Source organism: Oncorhynchus tshawytscha, linkage group LG17 (assembly GCF_018296145.1).
Source record: "Oncorhynchus tshawytscha isolate Ot180627B linkage group LG17, Otsh_v2.0, whole genome shotgun sequence".
Classification (NCBI taxonomy): domain Eukaryota; kingdom Metazoa; phylum Chordata; class Actinopteri; order Salmoniformes; family Salmonidae; genus Oncorhynchus; species Oncorhynchus tshawytscha.
The window spans coordinates 9,047,996-9,072,501 of NC_056445.1; the positions used below are offsets into that span (position 1 = coordinate 9,047,996).

Sequence of the window (24,506 nt, forward strand, 5' to 3'; positions counted from 1 at the left end):
GGGCTTCCACATAACTTTATTCACAGACTCTCTCCTTCATTTTTGAACCATGTAGCTGTCGATTATTGAGCTTTTCATTGTTCAATGCATATACTGTACAGTATCAAAATATGAAAATATACAGAAGTCGTTCATTGAGAATGTTGAATACAGAGAATCTTCTCTGTATTTGACAGATAACGGATTATTTCGACCTTCGCAAAATGGCCGCTTTTAAAGACTGCTTCTAGTACAAATACATTTCACATTTAAAACAATCCCACTGTGAAGAACAGGAAGTAGCTTGGAAAACCGTCGTTTGTTGACACGTCGTATTCCGAATGTGAGTTTACTTTAAAGTTATGACATTGCACATCCTGATTATGGTACTGTCCTTTTGATTGTACATTGGTGTATCGAACTGGTTGTTGCAAATGTTATGCTGTCGAGGAGGGCGAGAGAGAGGTCTTTCGCGAAGACCATTCCAGATTGTTGTGTAGTTTAGCATAGCTAATGTTAGCTGTCGAATAATACATTATTATTATTTGCAACTAGTCTGCCCATGTCGGTTGAAATATGTCTTGTAAAGTAAACAGACCAGTAGACAACACGAACACAGAGTGTATCAGAAAGAATTCATACCACTTGACTTATTACACACTTGTTACAGACTGAATTCAAAATGTATTAAATAAAAATAATTGTCACCCATGTTTTTTAGAAAATTTGAGCACATTTATTGAAAATGAAATATAGAAATCTCTCATTTACATAAGTCATTACACCCCTTTGCATGACACTCCAAATTTACATCAGGTACATCCAATTACCTTTGAACATCCTTGAGATGTCGCTGCAACTTGATTGGAGACCACCTGTGGCCAATTCAATTGTTTGGATATGATTTTGAAAGAAACATACCTGCCTAATATAAGGCCCCACAGTTAACATTGCATGTCAGAGCAGAAACTATACCATGAAGTCCAAGGAACTGTCCGTAGATCTCAGAGATATATGTCTCATGACAATTCTATCTGGGGAAGGGTATAGAACCATTTCTAGAGTGTTGAAAGTTTCCAAGAGCACAGGGATCTCCATCATTGGGGAAATGGACAAAAATATGGAACAACCCAGACTGCCTAGAGCTGGCCGTGCAACAAAACTGAGCGGGTAAAACCGGGTAAGAAAGACCATGATCTAGGTCTAAAGAGGTGACCAAGTACCCAATGACCACTCTGACAGAACTACGTAGTTCCTTGACAGTCTCTGCAGCACTTCACCAATTGGGTGTTGGGCAAGACGGAAGCCACTCCTGAGAAAAAAGCACATGACAGAACGCCTGTTGTTTGCAAAAAAAATATGTGAAAGACACAGATCATACAGCAAAAGATTCTGTCGTCGGCTGAGATACAAAGTTAACTCTTTGGCCTGAATGCAAAGTGCTGTGTCTGGAGAGAACCAGTCATAGCTCATCACCTGTTAATTGAGCCAAATACAGGAAAATCCTTGAAGAGAATCTGCTTCAGAATGCAACTGACATTAGACTGGGGGAGAATTACATTCCAACAGGACAATGATGTTAAGCATACAGCCAAAGCAACACTGGAATGGCTTCAGAACAATAATGTGAAAGTCCTCGAGTGGCCCAGACAAAGCCCAGACTTGAATCCCTGTGGAAATACTTGAAGACTGCTGTTCACCACCATTGACAGAGTTTGAGAAAATCTGCAAGGAAGAATGGGAGAAAATCCCCCAAATCCAGATGTGCAAAGCTGATAGACATACCCAAGACAACTTAAAGCTGTAATTGCAAACAAAGGTGTTTCTACAAACTATTGATTCTGGGGTGTGAATACTTATGTAAATGAGATGTCTATATTTTAAATATATTTGCAAACATTTTTCACTTTGTCTTCATGGGGGATCGTGTAGACGGGGGGGACGATTTAATCTATTTTAAATTTGGGTTGGAACACAACAAAATGTGGAATAAGTCTAGGGGTATGAATACTTTCTGAAGCCAATGTATCTTTGGCACTAGCGTTAGCTTGCTACTGTTTTATGATGCTATCTAACAATGGTTCCTCTTACTATATTCCATGCAGGGTTTTTGTTTGAGCCAGTAATCATGGATCCCAGCTGGAAGTCAAGCAACTGAAAATAAAACCAAAAACCCACTGAGCCATGGAGAAGTTTGGGATGAGCTTTGGGGGTGGCCCCAGCAAGAAGGAGCTTGTGGACACCATAGAGACTCAGAGAAAGCAGATGGTCCAGTATCAAACACGCTTCAAGGATGTGGTCAGGGCCTACAAGAGCCTGCTGAAGGAGAAGGAGGCTCTGGAAGCTAGTCTGAAGGTACTGACTGTCTCCCAGGAGGTAGACCTCAGCCAGCGTGGAGATGAAGGCTCTGCCAGTGGCAGCCATTTGACCTCTGAATTACAAGATGATCACTGCTCCATGCACAGCGAGGACAGTCTGGACACAGCAGCCTCCGCCGACACTGCTACCAGCATTACCAGTTGGAGCACCAAGGGCGACCAGGCTGAAGAGGAGCAGGGTAGTAGCCCAGGAGAGATGGGGGCGACCGGGCCTGGAGGCCCCTCAGTGTCCCAGAGGTCTGAGGAGGCTAATGGGTCAGAGAGCGGTATCAGCTCCAGCAGTAGTGGAGGGTCTGAGGTTCAGCAGCACCTTACACCCCCACCCACCTTGTCTATGGAGGTTGACCGGAGGGTCCTTCAGCTGAAGACCCAGCTGACCACCCTGACCAGCTCCCTGGCCACGGTCACGCAGGAAAAGTCCAGGATGGAGGCCAACTTCCAGGCCGACAAGCGGAAGATCAAGCAGGACATGGATGAGCTCCAGGGGAGGCTGGAGGAGTCCAGGAGGCAACATGAAGCCGAGATCCATGCCTTGCATGAGCAGCTGGCGGAGAGCAAGGCTCGGGTTATAACCCAGCAACATGAGAGAGAGCAGGAGCAGGGTGACCACGCCCACATGCTCAGAGAGCTCCAGAAATTGCTGCAGGAGGAGAGAGGCCAGAGGCAGGATGCTGAGCTTCGGCTGGAGGACGCCAGGGTGGTCCTGCTGGAAGTCACACAGGCTGCAGATCGGGGGCACGATTATGAGGCCCGGCTAAAAGAGGTGACCCAGCAGAGGGAGGAGATGAGGAGGAGCCTGCAGACTGCGGAGGCGGAGAGGAACAAGCCAGACCCCCGGGTGGAGGAGCTGCAGAGGGAGCTGACGGCACTCAAGAACCACTTTCAGCAGCAGTTGCAGCATGAGATCAGAAAGGTATGGTCATGATTAGGAAAGACTGTACAGTAAATCCATTTGAATTCAATCACATTTTAACAGTATTTAAACAACACTTTCCATGTATGTTTCCTCATGGAGTAGTAGTCAGAAAGGGACTCTTTGGACCTGAATGCCAAAACATTCAGGAGATAAAGGTATTCAAAGTGACCCATTTTTCATACAGGCAATTCAATGGTAACGGAATTACGCTATGTTTCCCTTTAAAATGTATGCTAAACAAGACCGTTAATTTCCAAGTTTAACATTCCATACAACTCGATGCACAAGGACTACTTTGAACAATTTACACAGAATTTCACAAAAACTGGAAGAACTGTGCAAAGTTTGGTAACAGAATTACAGTAAAATCTCCCAGTTTAATTTTTTTTTTTTTATGCGACAACATTTTCCAAACACTGTTAAATATCTGCTCTGAATTAAGATTCAAAGATGTCTGCAGAAAGAATGGGGTGTCGTGCTATGATATGACACCTTTAGTTTAACAAAAAAAAACTTTGGTTATTGAACTACAGTAGGTGAAGTGGATTTACACCGGTCCCTGATCTATACAATCCAGAAATGCATAATTATGGCTATGAATATCATTAATTTCCTGGTGATGTATCCTGAATAGATACACGTATGTGAACATGCATAATATCTTTCTTTTGCACATTTGGGTATTCTACACACTGGCTATTATTATATTGAGCTCTGCCCCCAAACAAGACTGCATTTGGTTGGTCTTTATCCGACCAAATCTGAACCAATCATAGTCTTATGTTTGGACATCACAGTAGAGTTCAGTTCAGTACAATGAAGTACATAATACTGTTCTTTACTGTACTGTGTGCTCTTCTGTACTGTCCAAACTTGTGAAACAGAAGTCTATGATTGGTTCAGATTTGGTCTGGCCAGGGCGGACTGACCAAATTTCAACAACTTTTCAACGTCTGAGGACATCTGGTGCTCAGTGGTCGGTGCTCAGTGGGCGGGGATGCTTTTTACAGTAAATGGAAAGGGGACAGGTGTCAAGGGTCGGGAGATTGTAGCCAATTCAATTGCAGTAATTCTGATAGATTTTTCAGTAATTCCATTACCGATTTGGTAAAAGAATAACGAGTTTGAATCGCTTAATTCATTAACAAACTGATATCAGTAAAAACCTAATTGGTAGGTCTACCTGGTTAGTTCTGTAAACTTTCATTATCCTCCCTCATGAAGGAGAGAAATTTGAAAAATATCTTTATCAGAATTACAATGCACAAGGCAATGTTTATTACATTTACAGAAGATAATGCTTATTAAATTTACAGGAGGCAAATTTATCCAAAATGAAATGTTTATATTAGTTGGCAGCGGTCTTTACGTCAACATTATTGTGTTTTAAGACTTTTTCTAGTAGATTTTGTCTGACTCCTTTTCCATTTGTTTGACTAGATATCAAAGCCTTTGCTTATTCCTAATTTGTAGGGTTGAAAATGGTTGAAAAATGTAATCCCTTCACACCACTGCAATTTAGCTGGTACACCATTTCAATTGAACTAATTACTACCACAAAGCTGGCCACCTGTCCACCCACCCTCGAATGTCAATTTAAATGGTTATGTCTATTCTATTATCTATATTTATATGATTTCAATAGATTTCCTATGGAGGATTGAAAGTTTAATTTAAAACCAATTTTCCCATTCAAGTCAATATTCTCTGATGTGTGGACCCCCAACCATCTTTGGGTATCATTTAAACGTTGACATATCAATTTTATTCCCGTTTTAGTACATTTTTCAGCCCAAACTTGACACCCACCCTGTATTAAAGAGCATGTTGTCTCAACCGATGGCGGGCAAAACGCAAAAACCTTAGATTATGTCAATTAGGGTCTAAGCTACAACATATGCAAATATGAAAAAATATCTGAGTTTATGCATATTTATGTAATTAACGTTTCAGGAAAAAAAAAAAGATGTTTTAGAAAAATGTATAAAAAAAAATCCTCCAAGAAATTATGAAATAGTTTTGACAACACTGTTTTTAAGCTTTTAAATGATATCAATCGCGACAGTTTATTTTCCAGTGATGAAACCATGGATGTCTCGGGGTATGCAAAATAGGTCAACTTTGAGCAACTATACAACTATATCTCTTGACTATTTTGGCATTCAGTATCAAAACGTCACTTTCTGAGCACTTTTATAATGGGTAAATATGTATGAAATGTTTCCTTCAAGCCAAAAGGGGTGCTGTCAGAAAGTGATTGAGTTCAAATGGATTCACCCGGCACTGATTTTAAAAATGTATCCTGTATTAAGGTGAATGACTTGAACATGTAAAATATTTGATGATCTGAATTTTAACAATGTATTCAACAATCCTTGACCTCTTGTATTAGAAATATCTTGATCAAATATAAATGCCATGGCAGAGAATAACATGGCATTATAAAGACACTTGCTTTTCAGGGAAACTGTCGTCTTCCATTGTCTATTTATGTCTCATGGCTGTCATGTGCCTGTCCTTTCTCTATCTGCAGGTGTCGCAGGCAGAGGAGCGTCTACAGGAGCAATCCCAGCTGGAGGAGGGCCGTGTGGCCAGCCTGGAGTTGCGGGTGTCTGAGCTGTCTGAGCTGCTTGGGGCCTGCGAGAAGGCCCGGCAGAGGGACCAGCAGAACGCCCACCGGCTGAGAGAGCGCATCCTGCAGCTGGACACGGAGAACAAGACCCTGGCCATTGCCGCTTCCACCCGGGGCTCCCCGCTGGACCTCAACATGGACGAGGCCAGCCTGGATGTGAATGTGCTGAAGGAGCGCCTGGAGAAGGTGAAGAGGCTTCTTCTGCTAGCCACACAGAAGAGCCATCCAGAGCAGACCATGGAGATAGAGAAGCTGGCTGAGATGGAGGGGCGGCTGGGTCAGGGGACGGGCAGTGGGGGGGAGTCGTCAGACGGGGAGAAGGCCTCGGCGCTTTACTACCAGCAGGAACTGCGTCAGCTGAAGGAGGAGTTTGAGCGCTACAAGGTGCGGGCGCAGGTGGTGCTGAAGAACAAGAACGCTAAAGACTGTAGCATGGCCAAAGAGCTGGAGGAGGCCCGTGACCAGCTGGCTGAGCTCAAGGAGAAGTACATCAACCTGCGTATCCATGACGACGAGGCGGAGGCCAAGCACTGCCGGGAGCTGGAGGAGTGTCAGCAGGGGATAGGGATGCTGCAGCAGGGTCATAAACAGGAGCTTGACCAGGCTGAGGCCCAATACAGAGAGAGCCTCCTCAGGCTGGAGGGAGAACTGCACCGGCAGAGGGACCGCACTATGGCCCTGCTGCAAGAGAAGGACCAGGAGCTGGAGAAGCTAAAGTCTATCGGCTACAGTCTTGCTGGTTACAGAGGCCACCACAGCGACGAAGGAGACACAGGGGCGGACTTCAGAGCGACTGCGGACGTCGGCAGGAGTAAAAATGCCAACAACATGGACGACACGGCGCAGGAGGAGAGTGACATCATCACCCAGGCGTTGCGGCTGGCGGGGCCCAACGAGCCCACGCTCCTCCTGTACGCCGAGCAGCTGGCGAGAAAGGAGGTGGAGATCGGCTCACTGCGGCGGCAGAAGCATCGGCTGGAGGAGGACGTGCACCAGCTGCAGGGGAGGCTGATCGCCAACGGAGAGCGTTACGACGAGGAGGTGGCTGAGCTCCGCGGCCAGCTAGACAAACGGCACAGGGACCAGGGCAGGGAGGGGGCCAACCTGGAGTACCTCAAGAACGTAATCTACAAGTTCCTCACCCTTCAGGACACTAGGGGGCGTCAGCAGACCCTCACAGCCATACTGACCATCCTGCACTTCAGCCCTCAAGAGAAGCAGGCGGTGGTCAAACAGCACCAGAACCAGGCGTGGTGGACGGCAGGGATGAGGCGATGAGTTCAGCTCCTCACTCTGCAAATAATGAGAACTAATTTGAAACATTCCTCGGACAGTCAACAAGTGTGTGTTTTAGTTTTCCTGAATGAAGTCTATTTATCTTGGTGTGTTTTCCCAGGATTCTGGTGTCTAATGAAATGGCTTTGACGCTGTTGATTACATTTTATTTTCCTCAAGACTTTATTCAAAAGGATTGCTTTATGTGTGAAAGCACACATTGGATTTCGCAATCTAATGAGTGGCTCTAGAAGTGTGGGTTTGTATTTGTCACTATGTGAAGCAGCATGTTTGGTTGTTTTGATTCTTTGATAAGATCGAATCATAGCACGAGGCTCACATCTGTGTTTCCAGAGTTTCTGTCAAAAGGGAACCAAATATTGACTGTTCTTACAGAGGGATAAGGACAGAATCTAACTTATTGACAACCTTAGTCTTTATCACCTGTGTGAGAGTTGTTTTTCTCATTGATTATCTCCTGGGTTGTCCATCTTGGTCAAGGGACGTGCGCCACAGGAAGTAGGATCCTATCTAACACAGGTCCCAAAAGATTTGTCTTGAGTGTCCTCATCTGCCTTTGTTCACTAGTGATCTCCTGCTTCTATTTAATATTTAAACTATACCTCTGCATATATTGAAAATACATTTTCGATTGATCTTGGTGAGATAGATTGCGTTTACACCGGCAACCCAATTTTGACATCTTTCTACAAGTAGTTTTTTTGACCAGTCAGATCAGATATTTTACTAATAATTGGGATGTCTGTGTAAGCACAACCATAATGACGTTAAAGGCAAGATTCCCTGTTCAAGCAGGCAGAAATACAGACGGGTATGATAAGTTTAGCATCATATTGAAATAAAACCAATTAGTGGAAAAAAATTGGCAAAACTCTACATACCGACTGTATTTCTTTCTGTCTGCTTTGTAGGTCGAATTGCTCCGATAAACATGAAATGACCCTGGGAATCGATAGAACGTTGCTCAGATGCACAAATATGATAACATCTAAATGGGTAACTTTAAATCTTTCTTTTTTAATATTGAGCTACTATCAGTTTTAAAGGGATTATTCAGGATTTGGGCAATGAAGCCCCTTTATCTACTTCCCTGAACTCATGGAATCCATTTTTATGTTTCTGTCTGCAGTTTGAAGGAAGTTGCTAACTAGCGTTAGCGCAATGACAGACTTCCAGTCATCACGCTAACACTAGGTAGCATTGGCTCGCTGAGCTAACTTCCTAAATGAAGTAATAAAAATGGTATCCGTTCATCTGACTCTGGGGAAGTAGACAAAGGGCTTCATTGCCAAAATCTCAAAGTATCCCTTTAATGCTAGATGTGTTGTACATAATTGTATGATAAAAAAACAGAATACTTTGGTTGGTAATTACAGTATTTTCTAGTATACAGTTGTGTGGATAATACAATGTTTATTGATGAAATGCATATTTTTGATTCCCTCAACATGAAAATTAAACTTTCTTTCTCAGCGATTCTCTAAACGTGTGGGTGCATGGATGTATCACAGCCTCTGAGTTATCTTTTAGCACAGTTTCCAACTTTTATTTGTAACACTAACAGTATATTTGCATCAGAAACCATAAACTTTATTTATATACAAAAAAACTATAGGTTATTACAAATAAGTAACCACCAGGATCCAAATAGTAGATCAGTATTATCAATACTCATCTGCAAACTGCAGTTTACTGCCCTAGTGACCAAATGCCTTTACAGTACTTCACAAAACAAACTGAAGAAAACTTATTTAAGTACCACATATACTGTACCTATTTGAGAAATAATAGGGCTGCGTTTACAAGGGCAGCTCAATTCTGATCTTTTTCCACTAATTGGTCTTTTGACCTATCAGATCTTTTCACATCAGATCTTTTGATCTGATCGATCAAAAGACCAATTAGTTCAACAATGATCATAATTGGACTGCCTATGTAAAACGCAGGCCTTGTAGACAGACAAAAGGGAGTGAGGTAGAAGCCCTGATCAGCTGCATTCGTTTTACATTCACTGTTAACCTGCAATATAATGAGTGGTTGTAGTTTAGGAAAGATGTTAGCTGATGGAGGAATATCTAAGCAGAATTAGCTTGGAGCTGGTGTGGCTTTGGCTAGGACTGGCACTGTCAACCTCGTAAAAAAACAACAACCTGCACATACCCACAAGATAATGTACTACATGTGATTTTTGCACTCATTGACCACTATAACGTTAAATAAATAAGCTCAGTTTCAGCCATATGTCTACTGTGCACCAAGTACACTACATGGCCAAAAGTATGCGGACACCTGCTCGTCGAACATCTCATTCCAAAATCACGGCCATTAATATGGAGTTGGTGCCTCCTTTGCTGCTATAACAGCCTCCACTCTTCTGTGAAGGTTTTCCACTAGATGTTGGAAAAGGGACTTGCTTCCACTCAGCCACAAGAGCATTAGTGAGGTCGGGCACTGATGTTGGGCGATTAGGCCTGGCCCGCAGTCGGTGTTGATATTCATCCCAAAGGTGTTCGACGGGGGAGGTCAGGGCTCTGTGCAGGCCAGTGAAGTTATTCCACACTGATTCCAACAAACCATTTCTGTATGGACCTCACTTGTGCACAGGGATATTGTCATATCGAAACAGGAAAGGGCCTTCCCCAAACTGTTGCCACAAAGTTGGAAGCACAGAATCGTCTAGAATGTCATTGTATGCCGTAGCGTTAAGATTTCCTTTCACTGGAACTAAGGGGCCAACCTGAACCATGAAAAACAGCCCCAGACCATTATTACTCCTCCACCAAACTTTACAGTTGGCACTATGCATTCTAGTGTTCTCCTGGTATCTGCCAAACCCGTATTCATCCGCCCGACTGCCAGATGGGGAAGCGGGATTCATCACTCCAGAGAACATGTTTCCACTGCTCCCGAGTCCAATGACGGTGAGCTTTACACCTCTCCAGCCGACGCTTGGCATTGCACATGGTGATCTTATGCTTGTGTGTGGCTGTTCGGCCATGGAGACCCATTTCATGAAGTTCCCGATGAACAGTTCTTGTGCTGACGTTGCTTCCAGAGGCAGTTTGGAACTCGGTAGTGAGGGTTGCAACAAAGGACAGATGATTTCTACACGATTCAGTAGTCGGGGGGCTACTACTTTGCGGCTGAGCCGTTATTGCTCCTAGACGTTTCCACTTCACAATAACAGCACAGTTGACCGGGGCAGCTCTAGCATGCCAGAAATTTGACAAACTAACTTGTTGGAAAGGTGGCATCCTATGATTGGGCCACGTTGAAAGTCACTGAGCTCTTCAGTACCGGCCATTTTACTGCCAATGTTTGTCGATGGAGATTGCATGGCTGTGTGCTCGGTTTTATATACCTATCAGCAATGAGTGTGGCTGAAACAGCCTAATCCACTAATTTGAAAGGGTGTCCACATACTTTTATACATACACACAAATCTAAACTGAAATCTGCAATCTAAGCTTTCGTAACCTGGATATTTGGAGGTGTTTCAATGTAGTGTGATTTGTTTGTGCTTGATCAATATAAAATACTGAGATTGATGAAAGACTCAAAATGTAGTCACTTAAATGTAATTCACCCCTTTTTTGGGTTTAATGACAAATAAATAAAAAAGGTGCATATGCTAGTTATATTTTACGCTAACAACTATGCATGTTACATCTAAATATCTGGATTAGAGCAAAAGGCTATACTCACATGTCCCTCTTCCCAGGTATATGCTTCAATCCCTCTAGCAACAATCACGATACTTAGTGAAGGCATAATCTCATGAAGCCTACATTTCAACTACTTTCTATTCCCCTTGACCTAATGTTACTGTCATGATGAAACAGCTACGTTTCTTATATTACCTACACTTCTAGTTATAAATCTTCCATTATCTTACTCGGAGGGGGTAGTGGTTTGGGTGATGGCAATACTTTTAGTTTCAGGTTGTTATTAAAAAGACGTCAAACAAAACACTATTCAGTGTCGGTGTATATATATATATATATATATTCAGAAGTGCGTCAGTGTTAGCGTCAGTATCTGTGTAGTACAGTCTGCAGGTCCTCTGGTAGAGAGCTGATGACAGTCTGGAGGTATCCCTCTAGTTTCTCCAGCACCCCTTCTTTCACCGGGAGCTGCTGCTTTCCAGCCTTCATCTGGAGTGGGGGACACAGACAGAGACTAGAGTAGGCAATGGTTTGCGGTACAGAATTAATTTCCCAACACTAAATACAGAATGTTACAAATGGCACCCGTCGAGGTGAGTGTAATGGACATATTGATGGGTTTTACTGACCAGTTTCTCTCTCAGTTTCAGAACCAGGTCCACGATCTCCACCTCTGACTTGTCTTTGGTCCAACCCAGCAGGTCCTGGGCGAGCAGACCATAAACAAAACATTAAACTAATCAACTCATATGGGTAGGGAAAGGACTCCTAACTGAAGTGAAGTCAGTGGAGTCGTGAGGTTGAGTTTATTGGTCACATGATGCTCTGTAAGTAGAGTTAAAACTAATGTCTTGAGGTGTGAGTGAAGAAGGCTGTGGGGTCAACTCACAGCATCACAGACGACCTCTAGGTGGAGACATTCTAGTTTCTGGGTCATCTCCCTGTGTCGCAGACGATACCAGCCATCGAAGTTGGGGGACCTGAAGAATTTCCTACAAGGCCATACATTGAAGTGCAATGCATTATGGATGATTTGTTTAGAAAACCATATGCCACAACAAGATACAATAGTTAGAAATGACAGATGAGGTGGCAGGTGAACATACCTGTACAGGCCCACCCAATCCCCTTTAAGCACAGAGGTGAGCTGAGGTCCAGCGTGCTCCAGAGTCCCCATGAACTCCTCCTGACTGAAGGGACGGATCTGAGGAGGGGTCTGAAACACACACACACACGTTATTACCATATTCAAACAGTATCACCATACTATAGAAACAGGTTTGTTATCAATATCACCCACCTTCCAAGGAGTCACAGACCTCTGCAGAGGCATCAGGCTGGCCAGGTAACGTTCCTGGGGGAGACAGCCAGAGAGACAGGTGGGACACACAGCAGGACAGACAGACAGTCTATATAGGGGTGGGATGTTAGTGTGATAGGGAAGGCAGTCCCCTCACCAGTGGGATGATGAAGCTCTGTGTGAGTTCTAACAGATGTCTCCTCAAGATGGCGCTCTGCACCTCAGACGGCCTCTTCCTCTGGATCCCTTTTAGGAGTCTTTTGATGAGGGACTTGTCTTTTTGAAGGAACATTTTATGTGCTGTGTAGATACCTACAGGTAGGGAGAACATGTTTTTACACACTAATAACTCACTCTCTCAAACCATGTTGGCTCCATACCTCCAGATGTTTTACCTGGTTTGGTGTCCAGTGTTTTCAGCTTGGCTAGTTTCTTCACCTTCACCTGCTTGGGCAGATCACCTGACATCTTGAGTTCTCCAAGGCGTATAATGTGGGGCCAGGACTGGAAGGTCTTTATGAAGAAGGGATTAGTGACCCCCAGAATCACATTGGGACTGGAGAGAGAAAAGGAGCAGGGTGAGTTGAGTTGCCCCCCCGGGTATGATAGAGTATAAACAGTGTTTAGAGTAATCCCTACTCACGGTGCCTGTGTCCTAGTGGTATACTCTTTAAACTCAGTGTCGTGTATGGTGAAGTAGGGCCTGTAATCACAGCAATACCGCAGTGGCGCAATCGAGCTGTAGAGATGGGAGAAATAATCATTTCATTTTCAAACTCCCCGAATTACATTGAGTCACGTTACATACACGAGATGCTAAATGTCATACATCATATGGCATATTTCATGCATTTTCTGTTTACCTCACTAGGGCCAGCACGGTTTCCGAGGAGACAGTGGGAGAGGGTGCCATGACGACCACAGGCTCCCCGAGCAGCATGAGTTCCCAGAGCATCTGCAGGTGGATCAGGAAGGACTGGAAACACCTGGACAGGTCAGAGGGCAAAGGTCAGTTCATATACGATGGATGCTGCTTTCACTAATACAATGCATCCTCAAATTAAACTGAAAATACAGCTTAAAGTTCAAGCCATGTAATTTACATAAACACAAACAGATACATAACTATTTACAGTATATGAAGTTTAGATTTTCACTTACTTGAACAGGTCAAGCTCATGTATGGTCGGTAGCATCATAGGGGCTGGTAGAAGATTCTGATATAACAGAAGCATACTTTTTTTTAGATGAACAGTCCTCTAGCGATACCAATCAACTAACATCAACTTTACTAACATCATGGAGAAGTCATATTTTTATGGGCATGTGGCCCATCACATAGAAAGCTACACCAACCTCCTTTTGTGCCTGTTTCTCCGGGCTTCCCCCTGGTTTGTCGTTTTTGGATGGGATCCTGACCTGCATGACCACGCCCATCACAGGCAGGTTGAGTGTCAGCCCTGGCACCGGAGATTGCCATTGGTCAATCTCGTTGCACACTGCATGGTGGGAGAGTGAGAAAGAAAAGGTTAGGAATGTAGAGTCCAGGCTGTACATTAGAGCCCTAGGTAACTATAATGGGAGATTAATTAGAAATAAGATAGACTGGGAAGGAAAAAAAAAAAGACAAGAAGTTATATCTCCCTACCTGCTTCAAGGCAAGGCTCCAACTTCTCAAAATACTCTGGAGCTATGATCTGCAGCAGGGACTGGAAGAGGTGGACATATGGTAGTCTGGACACCAGTACAAGAGACTAGAGAGAGATAGAGAGTGAAAGAGAAAAGGCAGGAAAGAGAATGAAAGAGAAAACCAAATGTGAATACATTGTGGTTCTGATGACGAATCAGATCTGTAACCTAAGCTTCTCACCTTCTGAAAGTAGCCTCTTTTGACAGAGGCGTCCTTGACTTGTCTGAAGTAGACATAGCCATAGAAATGGGCCAGCTCTCGCTGAGGGAGAAAGGGAAAGATGAGAATAGTCAAGCTATTGCAATGACAGACAATTAGTGGTCGCTGACATTATATTCCACTCCAGTCACTGATTTAAGATTAGCTGTCCCTACCAAAGAACCAACCATAACCCTAAAAGGTAAGCAACCAAACTGTCCCTGGCCTGGACCACTTATTCAGTCAGGCCGATGACAGACGCCCAATCCCAAATCACCCCCTAAGACTAAACCCTACACACTTGTGGCAATGTGAGAGGATTTGGTTGATATAAGCAATATGGTGAAACTTTCACCTAGCCTATCAGATTGTATTACCCTATTGCTTACACCTGTCAAATCTAATCAGATCTCCAAAAGTGTGATTTGGGATTGGGCCAGACCGAGGGCTCACCTGTAGTGTGACAGGTGCGTCTCTGCTGTAGGCGTCCTCCTCTCCGAACCAGGAGCCCCTTCGGCCCACAGACTGACGCAGTCTGAAGCTGAACTGGGTGTCTCCAAGGCATCCTGGGAAACACATCTCACAGGTCATGTGACTGATATAGATTTTTGGCCCAATCCCAAATCGACCCAACACGTGGAGATCTGAGTGGATTTGACAGTGTAAGCAATTTGGCAGGGATCATCAACTTGATTCAGCCGCGGGCTGATCTTTTCTTGAGCAGATGCTCAGAGGGACGGAACATAATTACAAATCATTTGTAGACTGCAAATTGACGAAACAGATATAATATTTGACTAAAACCTAATAATTTCAAACCTTGCTTACATTTGTATACGATCACATGCATCTCTCTACTATGTGTGGGAATACTTTGGAACAGATTTCCAAAGTTAAAGTCACTTGGAGCTGATTTGCTAGTGTTTTTAACAGTCTTTTGTGTCCAGCAATTAAAATAAAAACATATTTAAACAATTTTTGTTTTTTGCTCAGAAAACTTTGGGGGCCAAATAAAATGCCCTGTGGGCAAATTTCGGCTTGCAGGCCGCCAGTTGGAGAACTCTGCAATATGGTAATAGTTCCAACTTCTGATAGGATCGGTGGAAGTTTCACCATATTGCTAAAAGCCATCAAATCATGTCAGATCTCCACAAGTGCTTAGGGACCTGGATCGATTTGGGGTTGGGCCTATGACCGTAATGTATTTTGTGATGATAGTTTGTGTCATCTAATACACTAACCTGAGTAAGAGTCAGGGAAGGACAGGTAGCAAATGCTAGTTTTCTGGAGTTTAAAAGGAGAGGAAGCACAATCAAGGACATACACAATTATTGACAGGCAACTAGCTTGTTATGTATGGGGGGGGGGGAAGAATCACAAAAAGAGCATACACTAATTTCCTACCTCTTTCTCAGTTAGTTTCACATCGTGTGGGTACACAAGCTGGAATAGAGGAGAAAGTGCCAAAATGTCATGTCACTATTCCACACATGCGCCGGCAGGCCAAATTATGAAACACATGAGAGGTTGATGTGGGCCAGGTTACTTGGATCGTGTTGATTTCTTTCTGCAAGCAAACATGACTTTGTACACAAAGTTTACACAGGAACATCAGCACGCTAGCTAGCTAGATCGGATGTCAACAACACCTGCTACAGTACAGTACATTGCAACCCCACAATACCTCTATGGCTTGGCCGAGCTCGAGGTCGAAGGTAACGACGCAGACACACTCCAGCCACGACGAGAAACGGGCCCATGGCAAACTCGATTCTGCATTCTCTGCCGCATTCGCCGACTCAACAAGACGCGATTCGGAGCTGTCTAAAGGGTCCATTACGACTCAGTGGTCCATTTCCTCATTGCCCTGAATTATTGTGCTGCCCTGTTGGCTATTTGCTTCGCTCTCCAGTGAGAAGGGCTTGAAGTGACAGCTGAATCTCCACGTCCTATATCAACAGATAGTTGTTCTGATAAAAGCTAAAAAATATATTTGAAAAACAAGCGAAATACAAAGACCGCTTTGAAATCTACATCACTTTTCATATGATTCAAATGTTTTCCCCACGACGTATTTATTAACGCAAAGAAATAGCTTGTTGAAAGGGAACGGAAATGTACCAACTCATTCTGGTACATGTAGTGGTTTGATTATTAATTTAGAAAGAAAGTCAACACATTCAGGTCCAGACTAAACTACAACCCCCACAATGCATGCAGCAGGGCGCTGTCACATGGACGTGCGGTGAGCCAGGTTGTAGTTCATTTGCGCTCACTCTTCATGATCCTGGACCCGAACATGGCTTCAGCTACAGACCCCTGCTCATTTTCCTCCTTCTCCAAGTGCGTTACCAAGCACCTGAATCTCACCTACCATGTGGATTTTGACAGCCATGTCATCAAAGCTAAGGTCGCGCTCACCGTGGAAGTTTTAGTGGATAATTTCACGTCTTTGGTACAGTATTCATCTCATTTCTCAATCTGGTTCGCCAGCAAGCTATTAAACTAGCTAGCCAAGTTCATTAATTCTTCCTAGAAAATGCCTTTATGTTGCTACTAAAGTTGACGTGGGAAAAAGCCTTGTTTCAGTACACGTTGTTTCAGTTGGAAGCCTTGTTTCAGTACACGTTGTTTCAGTTGGAAGCCTTGTTTCAGTTCACTTGTTTCAGTACACCGCTACAAAGCATTTGGTTGAGTTTATCAGACACAACGTATCACACACTGCTGCAAGACACGCTCTGAATATCACTCATTTTAAATCTGATCATTAGTGGGTCAATTCAGGAATGATATGTAGCTAGCCATATGTTCTTTTTGGCACTGTTCTGCTCAGTGACAGTAAGACTTTGACAGGTCGAGTTGGCATGTGATACCAGGCACGTGAACTTTAGAACTGAGTCCATACTGTGTTTCTCAGAGCAGGTGTAGGAAATGTAGACCGCGACTTGGGGCCAGATAGAGACAGAATTATGTATTTCTTATGGTGACAGCTGTTTTCAGTCACAATCTGGGGGTAGATGGGTGATGTGGTTCTTGTAGTTGCTGACACACACTGTTGGTTACTCAAACTCATTTTCCCACTTCCTTTCTTTTTTTCTTTCCTCTCTCTCTCTCCATCCTTCCTATGATCAGACCCTTGACACGAAGGACCTGAAGGTCTCTAAGGTAACAGCCAATGGACAGGCAGCAAAGTTCACTCTGGGACCCAAGCACAGCTTCATGGGAACCCCTCTGGAGATCACACTGCCCTTTGACCTCTCCAGGTAACCACACCATAGGGGCCTGTTCAGAAGGATGTAATGTTACAGAACGTGAAGATAGAAATGGATTGTGTAGAACATATACGATTGTTTGTCATATAGAGTAGGGGAATAGTGTCTTCTCTATTCACTCCATTTCTATCTGTAATGTTCAGAAGACTGCACATCACTGATTGCACCCCAGGCAACTCAACCCTCAGTTATTGAACTGATGGATGCTGGTTTAGGGGTAATATTTAGTGTGTGTGTTTGTTTCTCAGGGGTCAGCATGTGATAGTGGAGGTGACTTATGAGACTGCACCTAGTGCTTCTGCGCTGCAGTGGCTCACTCCTGAACAGACTGCTGGGAAGAAACACCCCTACCTCTTCAGCCAGTGCCAGGTAACACACACACACACACACACACTGTGAGTTTATGGACATGCATAAACATTAAGTCTTATTGTTTTGTTTTTTATACAAAAGACTGCGCCACAAACAGTACTTTTATGATAAAAGTTGTTGCTGTGGCATCAAAATGGAATGTTTACACAACCTCCTCTGCAACATCTGCCCAGTGTAACTGTAGTCACGCACAGGAACCACTTCTATAGCTAGAAGTTCTTATCAGAGGAAAAGTGCTGTTAAATGGTTATAACCAGTGCCAGATATGAGACAAATAATGCACTTCTACAAACATAAAAAGTCTTAATTTTTGGTTGGATGCCATACTTGCTCAACGGTCATTTTAACTGTCAGAGTAGTTGTAAGACTGCCTCAAAAGACATCACAAAAGAACACTTCCCCAACCCCATCTTCTGCAACATCCGGCCAGTTGTATTGTAGTCACACACAGAGACCTGTGCTGCTCTTTTGAAGTTCTTAGCCGAAGGAAGATGTAATAATTTGATCGTAACCTGTGCCAGTTGAGGTTGCTTTCGCCCCTGCTTTCTTTCTCCATTATGCATCCCTCTTCTTCCTGTATCACCTGTGTGTCCAAAGGTGCAGTGTTCTGCTCCGGCACAGATAAGCTTTATGAGAGGACCTTGATCATTGGCTCCTTTGTCGCTGATATTGATAGCAGCCTTCTACATTACTGCACTCAATATGTCTTTGTTTACTTCAATTAAGTATATTTGTCACCTCTTGGAGATAAATCCAGATTATGTGGCTGATGTAGCAATGTGCTAATAACCACCTCAAACCCCTCCAGGCCACCCATTGCAGGAGCATGGTACCCTGCCAGGATACCCCCGCCATGAAACACACCTACTATGCCCAGGTGTCTGTCCCCAAGGAGCTGGTGGCTGTGATGAGCGCTGTACGGGATGGACAGGAGCCTGATCCCCAGGACAGCAGCCGGGCCATCTACCGCTTCAGACAACCAGTCAGTGTCTCTATTCTCTATCACTTTCTATCCATCTCTCCATCCAACTGTCCATTGTCATCCATAGCTTAATGCTGCCAGTCTTGCTTTTTTGGCTTGACTGTTCAAGGTACAGCGCTGCCAAAGTAGCTGCTGATCAAGCAATAAGGAGTTAATTACAAGGAAAGTTGAGATGAAACAGCCAGATAACAAAAGGAACCCGTCGTAGCATGCCTGCAATCTGAATGAAGCCCATTCTCAGAGACTGGTGTTGGAGCAGGTACATGGCTGTGTGTGTCTGACCGCTGTTGTTGACCTTTGACACCTCCCAGGTGCCCATGCCCTCTTACCTCATTGCCATCGTGGTGGGAGCTCTGGAGAGCAGGTACACACACACACACACACACACACCCATACATGTAACTATTGCCCTGTTTTCCTACTAATTATTTTAAATTAATAAATGATCCGTGAAATATTAGTAATAGATGTTTGCTTGTTGTTTTACAAGAGAGATTGGGCCCAGGTCTCGTGTTTGGTCAGAGAAGGAGTTTGTGGACAAGGCAGCTTTTGAGTTCTCTGAGGTGAGTTTCTCAGTATTTAGTGTATCTGTGAGGTACGTCGGTGATTTGTCCATGTCCCACTCATTCTACATCAGCAGAGTTTAATATTGAAGTGTGTGTGTGCGTGTGTGTGTGTGTGTGTGACCCTCTCAGACAGAGACCATGTTGAAGACAGCTGAGGACCTTGCGGGTCCGTACGTGTGGGGCCAGTATGACATTCTGGTCCTGCCCCCCTCCTTCCCGTATGGAGGCATGGAGAACCCCTGCCTTACCTTTGCCACCCCCACACTGCTGGTGAGACACCTTACACACATCACAATACCAAATCCACCTGCCTGTATATATATATATATATGTTTTAACCTTCCTTTGTTCCTATGTTTATCTTCTAGGCTGGAGACAGATCCTTGTCCAATGTAAGTAAACACAGTTCACAGGTGTACTTGTCTTCCCAAGTATGTGTTAACCTGTGTCCTCCTCCTGTTTTCTCTCTCCAGGTCATAGCCCATGAGATCTCTCACAGCTGGACTGGCAACCTGGTGACCAACAAGACCTGGGAGCACTTCTGGTATGGCACAGAAAAAAACCATTCTATCCATTTTTCTTTTCTCACTTGAATGAACGGGAATGATATCATGTCAATTGGTGAAATGATCCATAACTGAGTATCGGACTCATGGGATGGAGAGATAGAAAAGGGCAGATCGCTTTCCGGAGTTAATGAGTTCATAATTAGTGTGTGTGTGACCCTTCCTTCTCCAGGTTGAACGAGGGTCACACGGTGTACCTTGAGAGAATGATTGGCAGGTCTATGGAGAGTGAACAGTTCAGACAGTTCAAGGCCATGGGCGGCTGGAAGGACCTGCAGGAATCGGTGAGAGAACACACACACACACACACACACACACACATGCATGAGTACACTGTTACACATACTGGTACACAAAGCCTTGTTCACGTTTGGCAGTTTGAAGTAACTCTAATCACTTTAAAAAATATATAATCTGTTGTTTTTCCGGAAGTTTGAACAGCCAAAACCCACATGGAATCGGATATTTCAAGTCACATTTGAAGTCAGATATACATCTGATTCCTGGCCATGCGACTTGTCTAAACGGTCAAATTGGATGAATTTGCTCTCAAGTGGTTTTTATTTGGCATATCTTGTTGCTTGCTAGCTACTCTATTGACAGTTTGACAAGAACATGTGGTAGCTAACTAGCTTGTTAATTGTTCACCAACAAATAAGTGAGTCAGCGGTAGAGAGCGAAACAGCTACCTAGCTAGCTAGTTGACTGCTGTGGCTAACCAAAAAGGACTTGTTTCTGAAAGTTAAATCGTCTCGTCATTTGAGGCTTTCAAAGTGTTCAAACGCTGTGACTTTGCTCGTTCAAAGTAACTAGGAATCGTCCATGGCAGGCATTGTTGTCACCTTAGATTGTTACTTAACTTCTGAGTGACAGGAAGAACAAGCACCGCCGCCAATCAGCCTACACCACTGTGCCCACACCCTTCGTTACTATAGCAATTAACGTAGACATGTCAGCAAATGGCTCCTGTCTGAACCCACAGAAATCCGATTCTGTCACTTGTAACTTGCTGTCTGGACAGTCAGTGTTTCAAAACGGATTTGAGCGTTGAGGCCTGCAGTGTGAACAAGGCTTAAGTAATGTCTGACTTCACTGAAAGACAAGCCACTTACATGTTCATTTCTACGTGTGTGTGTGTGTGTGTGTGTGTGTGTGTGTGTGTAACTCTGTATGCCCGGCCTTATCTGATCTGTTACCTCTGTCTCCCAGGTGAACACGTTTGGGGCCAACAACCCTCTGACCAACCTGGTTCCCAACATGAATGAGGTGGACCCTGACGATGCCTTCTCCTCTGTCCCCTACGAGAAGGGTTTCGCTCTTCTATACCACCTGGAGGAGCTCATGGGAGGACCTGGTGAGAGAGACACACACACACACACACATTTCATTCCGTCCATTTTTTTTATTGAATACACTTGCTTCGTGTTAATTGGCTGTGTCTCTTACAGAGGTGTTTATGGGTTTTGTGAAGTCGTACATCCAGATGTTTGCTTACAGCAGCGTCACTACTGAGGAGTGGAAGAAGTACCTCTTCACCTACTTTAAGAACAAGGTACAGTAACCGCCACTCTCCACCTAACCAAGCTGCTATCAGAGCCCCGTGCTGTGGCTGTTGAACGTGTCTCTGTTTCACCTTTACCGCTCCCTGTCCGATCTCAGGTGGACATCCTGAATAAGGTGGATTGGAACGCCTGGATGCACACCCCTGGGATGCCCCCCGTCAAACCACAGTGGGTTTACCTTACCTAACCGTTTCACTCGAGAATCACTCACCGTGGCTGCCTTTTACCCCTTTTGAGCCACACTTCTGTTAGTTTGTGGGTCTGTGTCACCGTTTACCTGTCCACACAATCTGAGGTGTGTGTGTGTGTTAAATCAATGCCACCCTCCCCCCAGATATGACACCACCATGGCAGACGCCTGCATCGCGCTGTGTAAGAGATGGGTGAAGGTGAACAACATGCTCCACATTGATAATGCGTATGTTCTAGAACCTCATGATGGTAGAACACAGCATTTTTACATGTTCATTTCTCTCTCCCTCTCTAGACCAAAGAGGGGGATCTGGGGAATTTCAGTGAGGTGGATATGAAGACTCTCTCCACCCACCAGCTTATAGAGTTCCTGTCTCTGCTCCTGCAAGAGGTAGACACGCCTCACTGTCACTCACCTGGTCATCATAGCAACCTTCCATAAGCCATGTGATCGTTCTATTGGATTCCAAAGCAGACCAATGACCCCTATCTTCTCCCCCTAGGATCCCCTCCCCCTCAGCCATGTGAAGAGGATGCAGGAAGTGTACCGACTCAACGCCCTCAACAACGCAGAGATCCGCTTCAGGTGAGTTCCTGTTCTGGGGTCCCATCGTTCAGTATGTACTGGCAAAGTGTTTGTCATTGGCTCTCACGGTTGGCTCCTTTCTTCCAGGTGGCTGCGGCTGTGTGTCAAGTCCAAGTGGGAGGATGCTGTTCCCATGGCGCTGAAGATGGCGACAGAGCAGGGGAGGATGAAGTTCACACGGCCGCTATTCAAGTAACCAGCTGCGCCACTATCTGAGACACGATCTCTGTTATGAGATGCCATGCGTTGTTGTGCTTTCTGGATCAAATTATTTCTAGGCAGCATCTTGTTAAAGACACAAGTCCTATTCTCTTACGTAGGCACCCTTTGTGTGTGTGTTCTACCTAATCCCGCTCTTTCTCCCCCATCTTTCAGAGAGGTGTACAACTTTGATAAGTATCGCGAGGAGGCGGTGCGTGTGTTCATAGCCCACCGGGCAGCCATGCACCCAGTGACGTCTAATCTGGTGGCCAAGGACCTGAAGGTGGACACTGGCAAGAGCACCTGATTCTAATTGGAATCTCCACCGGAAGCACTCCGAGACCGGCATTTTTACCTGGGACACACCCCCCGCCCCATTGCCCAAAACGACCGGAGAAAGCTCGAGAGAAGCTTTCAGTCACACCCCCACTTTTAATAACTGTCTACTTTGCTCGGCCGCTATTCAGAATTGTCTTTTTTCTGTTTGTTTTACATTAAGGTTTATGATACGTCGAGCAGAGTTGTGGTCAATATTGAATTTAATTCAATTCAAACTAATTTGCCACAGCCCACAGGAAGCAGAATTTGAATTGAAGGAAGTAGAATTGAATTCAAACCAATTATACTAAAACATGGAAGTCTCTTAATTTGACAAATCTTTTATAAAAAGCATATGCCACATATTAATACACATAACATTTCAAATACTATGGCTCTATTCAATCAGATCCGCTTTAGCAGACATCTGCATAGCGGTTGTTTTGACAACGGAGGTGGAACTGTCAAATCAACAAGTGACTCCCAGCATTATACCTAAAGCGGACATTGCCATTGGCTGCATGGCGTTGCATTAACAGAAATCCCATGAAGCCTTTTTTACATGTTTGAACACTGAGATGTAATATACACCTCGATTAGGATGATAGAAATCGTCATTATTTTGTTAAATGATTTTAAAATTATTTCTATATAGCCTACAATTTCTTGTTCTGAATTTCTAATGCAATTGAGACTATCGGCGGTCAACGCTTAATCTGATTGAATACAGGCTTTAGTTTGATTATAACTCAAACCAGTATTTTTCTTTGTCATGAGATGTTAGCTTATTCCCTTTCCTACTAGTGTTTGATCTAATGCATTCTGGGAAATGTATTCGGATATATAAAGACGTTAAGGAAATGATAGACAACCCACAACATGATCTTAAGAGTATTTCACACCACTGCAATTATTTCAAATAGTTTGAGGAGAATGTGCAACTCAATTCAGAATTGAGCCCAACTTTGACATTGAGGTATTCATCTCGGGGCAGAAAGGTAAAGAGAAAAAAAACAAGTTATAAGATACATTTGTTTTAATTTGAGGAGGGAAACTGATTTTTAGAATGGTTTACATTTTATCCAGAATCAAATACAGAACCTGTGTGGATTAGTTCCAATATCTCATCCTTTATTTGATGCCATTAAACACCATGATCATAGAGTTGTGAATGTCTCGTGTGTTTTCATGATCAGTTGACAGTATTAGGCAGTTTCACGTCCCAGCATTTGCCCTCTAGCAGTGATCCTGAGAATTGAAGAAAGAATCTGACATGGTTACCAGTCAACACTGGACTCTCTACAGACTTCCATCCCATTCTGCTGGCTTCAGACAGAGAGAGAAAGGCTGGTAGGTAGATGTGCTGGATCTGGGATATGTGCTGTGTAGGATATAGGGCACCCAGATTAAGGCCAGGATTCAATCTGATTGCGGGTTATAGGCATATAACTTGCAATTGAGCCAGCATGCAGTTTTTTACTGTGAATGGGATCTCTGGGAACACGGGAACATTGCTTTTAGAAGCTGCAGTGCCTATAACACATGATCTGATTGAATCCCTACCTGAGTTTGTTGCTCTGGGGTTGCCTTGCAATTATGGGGTTGTGGGTTCAAATCTCCACTCTGTGTTTTGAATGTAGCCTCGGAAATCCAAGACCTAAGGCAACAGCACTAGTATGCTGGTCCATTAATGTGGGGGTCAACCCATCTGCCTGGACTATTTTGAAGGCATTTTCATAGTCTATATGTTAAATATAAATATAGGAAGAGACATGTTTACAGTGTAAACGAGCTGGTGCCTCAGGTGTAAGGAGCTTACCCTCCAATGACAGGTC

At 44.1% G+C, this 24,506-nt stretch overlaps 3 protein-coding genes across 3 annotated transcripts; 2 read left to right on the forward strand and 1 right to left on the reverse strand.

The window, feature by feature from the left end:
* The first annotated feature begins 225 nt into the window (after positions 1-225).
* On the forward strand, positions 226-8,678 carry gcc1 (GRIP and coiled-coil domain containing 1). Its single transcript, XM_024376897.2, has 3 exons — positions 226-322; positions 2,085-3,270; positions 5,807-8,678. The coding sequence occupies exons 2-3, from the start codon at positions 2,164-2,166 to the stop codon at positions 7,181-7,183; spliced, it is 2,484 nt and encodes an 827-aa protein (XP_024232665.1). The 5' UTR covers positions 226-322; positions 2,085-2,163; the 3' UTR covers positions 7,184-8,678.
* A 2,089-nt stretch (positions 8,679-10,767) lies between these two features.
* On the reverse strand, positions 10,768-16,183 carry dennd6b (DENN/MADD domain containing 6B). The gene is made up of 17 exons (XM_024376901.2): positions 15,739-16,183; positions 15,459-15,497; positions 15,296-15,338; positions 14,508-14,620; positions 14,037-14,117; positions 13,815-13,920; positions 13,523-13,665; positions 13,328-13,383; positions 13,030-13,152; positions 12,810-12,905; positions 12,562-12,722; positions 12,324-12,478; positions 12,167-12,220; positions 11,973-12,082; positions 11,756-11,858; positions 11,496-11,570; positions 10,768-11,355 (listed from the first exon to the last, which is right to left on the reverse strand). The coding sequence occupies exons 1-17, from the start codon at positions 15,889-15,891 to the stop codon at positions 11,233-11,235; spliced, it is 1,734 nt and encodes a 577-aa protein (XP_024232669.1). The 5' UTR covers positions 15,892-16,183; the 3' UTR covers positions 10,768-11,232.
* A 116-nt stretch (positions 16,184-16,299) lies between these two features.
* Positions 16,300-23,835, forward strand: LOC112216815 (leukotriene A-4 hydrolase-like). The gene is made up of 18 exons (XM_042300092.1): positions 16,300-16,509; positions 17,187-17,317; positions 17,575-17,695; positions 18,507-18,680; positions 18,992-19,044; positions 19,171-19,243; positions 19,376-19,516; positions 19,615-19,638; positions 19,720-19,790; positions 19,985-20,096; positions 21,022-21,166; positions 21,261-21,364; positions 21,472-21,542; positions 21,709-21,763; positions 21,862-21,957; positions 22,070-22,152; positions 22,240-22,344; positions 22,528-23,835. The coding sequence occupies exons 1-18, from the start codon at positions 16,336-16,338 to the stop codon at positions 22,658-22,660; spliced, it is 1,866 nt and encodes a 621-aa protein (XP_042156026.1). The 5' UTR covers positions 16,300-16,335; the 3' UTR covers positions 22,661-23,835.
* Positions 23,836-24,506: the final 671 nt, after the last annotated feature.

Coding starts and splice junctions, on each gene's coding strand:
- gcc1 (XM_024376897.2), top strand. CDS start 2,164: ATGGAGAAGTTTGGGATGAGCTTTGGGGGTGGCCCCAGCAAGAAGGAG. Junction 3,271..5,806: donor TGCAGCATGAGATCAGAAAG/GTATGGTCATGA, acceptor CTCTATCTGCAG/GTGTCGCAGGCAGAGGAGCG.
- dennd6b (XM_024376901.2), bottom strand. CDS start 15,891: ATGGACCCTTTAGACAGCTCCGAATCGCGTCTTGTTGAGTCGGCGAAT. Junction 15,339..15,458: donor TGAAACTAACTGAGAAAGAG/GTAGGAAATTAG, acceptor TTTAAACTCCAG/AAAACTAGCATTTGCTACCT. Junction 12,479..12,561: donor AACACTGGACACCAAACCAG/GTAAAACATCTG, acceptor CCCTACCTGTAG/GTATCTACACAGCACATAAA.
- LOC112216815 (XM_042300092.1), top strand. CDS start 16,336: ATGATCCTGGACCCGAACATGGCTTCAGCTACAGACCCCTGCTCATTT. Junction 19,045..19,170: donor GTGGGAGCTCTGGAGAGCAG/GTACACACACAC, acceptor TTGTTTTACAAG/AGAGATTGGGCCCAGGTCTC. Junction 21,764..21,861: donor TGTGTAAGAGATGGGTGAAG/GTGAACAACATG, acceptor CTCCCTCTCTAG/ACCAAAGAGGGGGATCTGGG.